The following is a 4,601-nucleotide window of genomic DNA, read 5'->3' as shown; positions in this document are numbered from 1 at the left end:
TAGGATTTATTGGATACATCAAGCATTAAAACAAGCAACAACCTGTGTGTGCTGATCGCTTCTTTTGGACCACATATATTTTCCAGGAGACGAATTATATTTGAATATAAGAAAAAAAAGCAAGAGTGTCGAAAAAGATCAAGAATTGATCAATGAAACGTGGTGGGAGAAAAAGGTTAAATGCTTTTGGTTGTTTTTGTATTTCAGTACAAATGTGAGCTTCGTTCAATCAACACCTACAACTGTTCTAAGGAATAGAAAAAAATCTCTACTTCGAATTTTCATAACTTTACTATAAACCGTCTATTTTAATAATGCAATATGGAAAATAATATTGAAAGTATGTAAATTTTATAGAAGTATACACTTAAAAAGAATTAGAATCAAAAGGTTTGTTATAAAAATGTGTGTTAGTAACATTCTTTTATGAAAATTCAAGTAAATAATTACATGAAAATTTTAAAAAGCATAAAAAGGTTTGTGAGTTACACGAAATTATGGAAAAATAAGAAATTAAAGTATTCGGTTAATATTACAATTAAACAAAATCTAGAAAAATTAGCTGCAACTACCATAATTAAAATGATAAATAGAACGCGAAAATTTTTTTTTAATTTTCGAAATATTCAGAAGCGTAAACACGGAATGTGATCAGCTTTGATTATTCTTTTGTTAGTGAACCGATCAAAAATATTTTGATTTGACATAAACATTGTTGAGACGGAATATGTAATGTAATTATCTACAGTAAATTTCCTGACACTTCTTTTTGTCGGTTTTTATATGGTCCACTTTAGTTTTATATAGACTAACTTTTAACTTTTTTACATTTATCTTTTATCAAATATTGAAAAAATTTCTTCAAGAATCATAATAAATATTTTTTTCCTGTCTGAACGAAGGAAGATTAAAAAATTTTTCTAATTGATAGAATTTCGCATCATCTTATTAACGAGGATTATCACACGTTGTTCTGTTTGCGTAGTACGCGAAGAATTATAGGTAGACTAGTATAGAAAAATGATCGCAGTCGAAGACTCAATTGATTTTTCTTGTATAACTTATTCTATGATGTTCAATTATTACACATTATTAAGCGGCAGGTTGAACGATACATGTGCAATTGAAACGTTTTTTTTTTTTACCTTGAACTAGATAAAAAAGAATATCATGAAGCAATTAATAGTAATATATGTAATGTTTCTTTCTTAGATGTTACGTGATATTTTTCCCTTTCGAATTGAAGACACCAATTATCGATCATTTTCTATCATAACGAAATTGTCTATTTTAAATTATAGATATATATTAGGACGAGTAATAGATGCCATGAATGCCTTTTAATAATCGATATTAAGATAGAAAGAGCAAACCCATCGGAATAAAGATTGTGTTAATGATAATCAAACGTTCGATTATAGTATTTTCAACGGACACTTGAATTTATTTGCATTATCGTTTAAATGATTAAAATAAATAAATACGATAGAGAAACAGACAAGATTTCTACATTTTCGTTTATGTTTATGTTTACAGATCGATTTAGAAAAGCAAATATGATAGACGTAGTGCCAGAAAGAGGTGAACAAGAAATAGCCCTATCGGAAAGTTCTTTGAGAGATGCTACGGAAACTAAATATGCACCTGTATATATTCAACCCATCGAGGATAATTACGAACTTACACCCATTCAAAAATTTTACAGTGGTCAAAGTATTTTTATAACTGGTGGAACAGGATTTATAGGAAAGTTATTGATCGAGAAATTGTTAAGAGAATGTCCCGGTATCGCTTGCATTTATCTTTTGATACGTACAAAAAAAGGAAAAAGTGTGCTTCAACGCATGAAAGAACTAATTGAAAATTCTGTGAGTTAATATATCTTATTTCCATGCATTAGATTCATTGAGTTATTATATCTATTACATGGATTAGTAAATTATTATTTTACATTAGATTCAACTTTGAAATTATCTCTTTCTATTAAATAATATAATTGGTATATAAAATAAAGAAAATTGAGAAACAAAGTATTGATCTATCATAACGTGGAAAAGATCGCAAAAAATCGTTTTCCTGTCATAACGAATGTGAGAGAGAAAATATTTACAACTCTGTCAACTTTCCAGTTATTTTCCACTTTGAGAGAGAAACAACCAAGATTCCAGAATCGTATAGTCCCAATCAAGGGCGATTGTAGATTGCCGAATCTCGATATTTCAATGATCGATAGAGCTACATTAATACGCGAGGTCTCAATTATTTTTCATGTCGCCGCAACCGTCAAGTTCAACGAGAAAATAAAATTGGCGACAGAAATCAACGTTGGAAGTGTAAAGGATATAATAAATTTGTCCAAAGAAATGTCAAAACTGAAGGTGCTACCTTTGTCCTCTGTATACGTATTACTAACAATCAGGGTCCTTCAAAATCTGGCTTTAACAAATCTTTGTTATCCTTAAAATTTCAGAGTGTTGTGCATGTATCAACGGCTTATTCCAATTGTTTTCATATTCCACTTATAGGTAGAGGAGAAATTTTATGACCCACCGATAGATCCCGACAAGTTGATAAATTTGGTGGACTGTATAAATGAAAAATTGCTCGACGATATTACCCCACAGTACGTTTATATCTCGGAGTATCGATTGCTTAATTTCGTATTTGTTTATAAAAAATATAAAATGAATAGATGGTGCACTTAATTACACTCACACAATTGTTTGATTGTAGATTACTCGGAAAATGGCCAAATACTTATGTTTATACGAAAACAGTCGCAGAGAATCTTATAAAAAAGCGTGCTGACTCTATACCGATTGGAATATTTCGTCCAGGAATTGGTTTGTAGCAACACAATCCTTATAAAACAAAGTAATAAATAATGTATATTAAGTGATATATTATTTCTAGTAATATCCACGTACCGAGAACCTATCCGAGGATGGATCGACAACAAGAACGGACCAATAGGAATTACAACAAGTGTTTTTATGGGATTAATGCGAACTCACTATTGTGATGGATCGATAAATGTGGATTTCGTGCCTGGAGATTTTACCACTAATGGAATAATCGCTAGCGCATGGGAAATTGCAAATAATCGAAAGTAACGACAAATACTCGAAACAATATTTTTAGGATCAAATTAAATAATGATATTAGAAAATATTGAATTAATTCGTCTGTATGAATACGTAATCTTTTTAGATCCAATCAAGATATTCCCATTTACAATTACATATCAAAGGACAATCCATTCACTTACGGCAGATTTTTAGAAATGATACTTACGTATGGAGAATTGGTACCTTTTGAAAAGGCAATTTGGTGCCCTATCTTTGAAATAACAAAATATCGGTCGATCTATCTTTTCTACGTATATTTTTTACATTTACTACCAGCTCTTATAATCGATACATTCTCTTTGTGCAGAGGTAAAAACCCAAGGTAAATTTCTCTTATCTTATTTGCTGAATGGAGCGTATTAGAACGATAAAGAAGCGAAAAATTTCATCTGGCGATAATCCTTTTCGTTGAAGGTTACTCAGAATGTACAATAAAATTCACGAAATGTCAAATCTACTTAGTTATTTTTCTATAAACGAAAAAAAATTTACAAATAGAAGATGGAACGAATTGATGAAGAAGTTGACGCCCGAAGATCGTGAATTATTCTTTTGTGATATGAAGGATCTCGTTTGGAATACTTATTTTGAAACATACTTCACAGGTGTAAGAAAATATATTTTAAAGGATCCTATTGAGACAGTCTCACAAGCTCGTATAAAAAGGCGAAGGTATTTTTTTTATTGCATTTTTACTTCGTTTTCCCTTTATTATTAACAATCACTTTCAAATAATATTGATTTTGAAAATTTTCAAGGTTTTATTTGATGCATCAAGGATTGAAACTTCTTATCGCCTGTGTCCTACTTATCATCACATGGGCTATGATTTACAGACTACTTATAACGTTTGGATCTTTGTAAAAGAAGCAAAGATAAGCAAAAAAATGAAGGATAAAAATAATGATAATTTAGGCTATCGCCTATGTACGAATCAATAATTTCTTGAATGAAAATAAATCAAAATTAAACGGTTTTTATTCGTGAAATCTCGAACAGATATTTGGGTTAGAAATTTTTTCTTATATACTACGCCATTTATTGCATATAATATATACTTAGTTTTTTATATTTAATTTTTATTAAATGTTAAATTGTGGCCGAATCCTTAGCTACGAGTTTCATTCCTAAACATCTTTGAAATAATGTATCTCTTTTACTGGATTTTCTCTTTCTTAGTGAAAATTAAGGTAAAACGATTAAAACAATAATTCAAAGTTCGATCGACAAATACGTATTAAGTAATCATAACTGCTGAGTTTCATTGCCGGAATACTTATTAATTCCGTATCATTTTTACTGGGAAATTCATTACTTTGGACTTATATGTGAAATATATTCGCCATACTCATCTCAAATCCCAAAAATTAACCAAAACGTTGAAAATTAATTTCTATATATAAAGTTTTGGATTGTTATGAGTTGCGTACACTGACAGTTTAAGCCTTCCGTGATTGAGGGGAAAAGGCTATC

The 4,601-nt window shown here is 29.9% G+C and overlaps 1 protein-coding gene across 1 annotated transcript; it reads left to right on the top strand.

Annotated features, from left to right (window-relative positions):
- Positions 1 to 1,426: 1,426 nt before the first annotated feature.
- Positions 1,427 to 3,642, top strand: LOC124957233 (fatty acyl-CoA reductase wat-like; the record flags this gene model as incomplete). The annotated part of the gene is given in 8 exon segments (XM_047514072.1): positions 1,427 to 1,868; positions 2,130 to 2,378; positions 2,471 to 2,530; positions 2,532 to 2,623; positions 2,734 to 2,843; positions 2,914 to 3,109; positions 3,193 to 3,450; positions 3,543 to 3,642. Coding segments are annotated over 8 exon segments (1,470 nt in total), but the record flags the coding sequence as incomplete, so codon positions are not given.
- Between the last annotated feature and the right edge of the window lie 959 nt (positions 3,643 to 4,601).

The sequence above is a fragment of the Vespa velutina genome, chromosome 25, assembly GCF_912470025.1.
Source record: "Vespa velutina chromosome 25, iVesVel2.1, whole genome shotgun sequence".
Classification (NCBI taxonomy): domain Eukaryota; kingdom Metazoa; phylum Arthropoda; class Insecta; order Hymenoptera; family Vespidae; genus Vespa; species Vespa velutina.
Note: the sequence above shows the minus strand (reverse complement) of the source record. Positions and strands in the feature narration are given on the sequence as shown.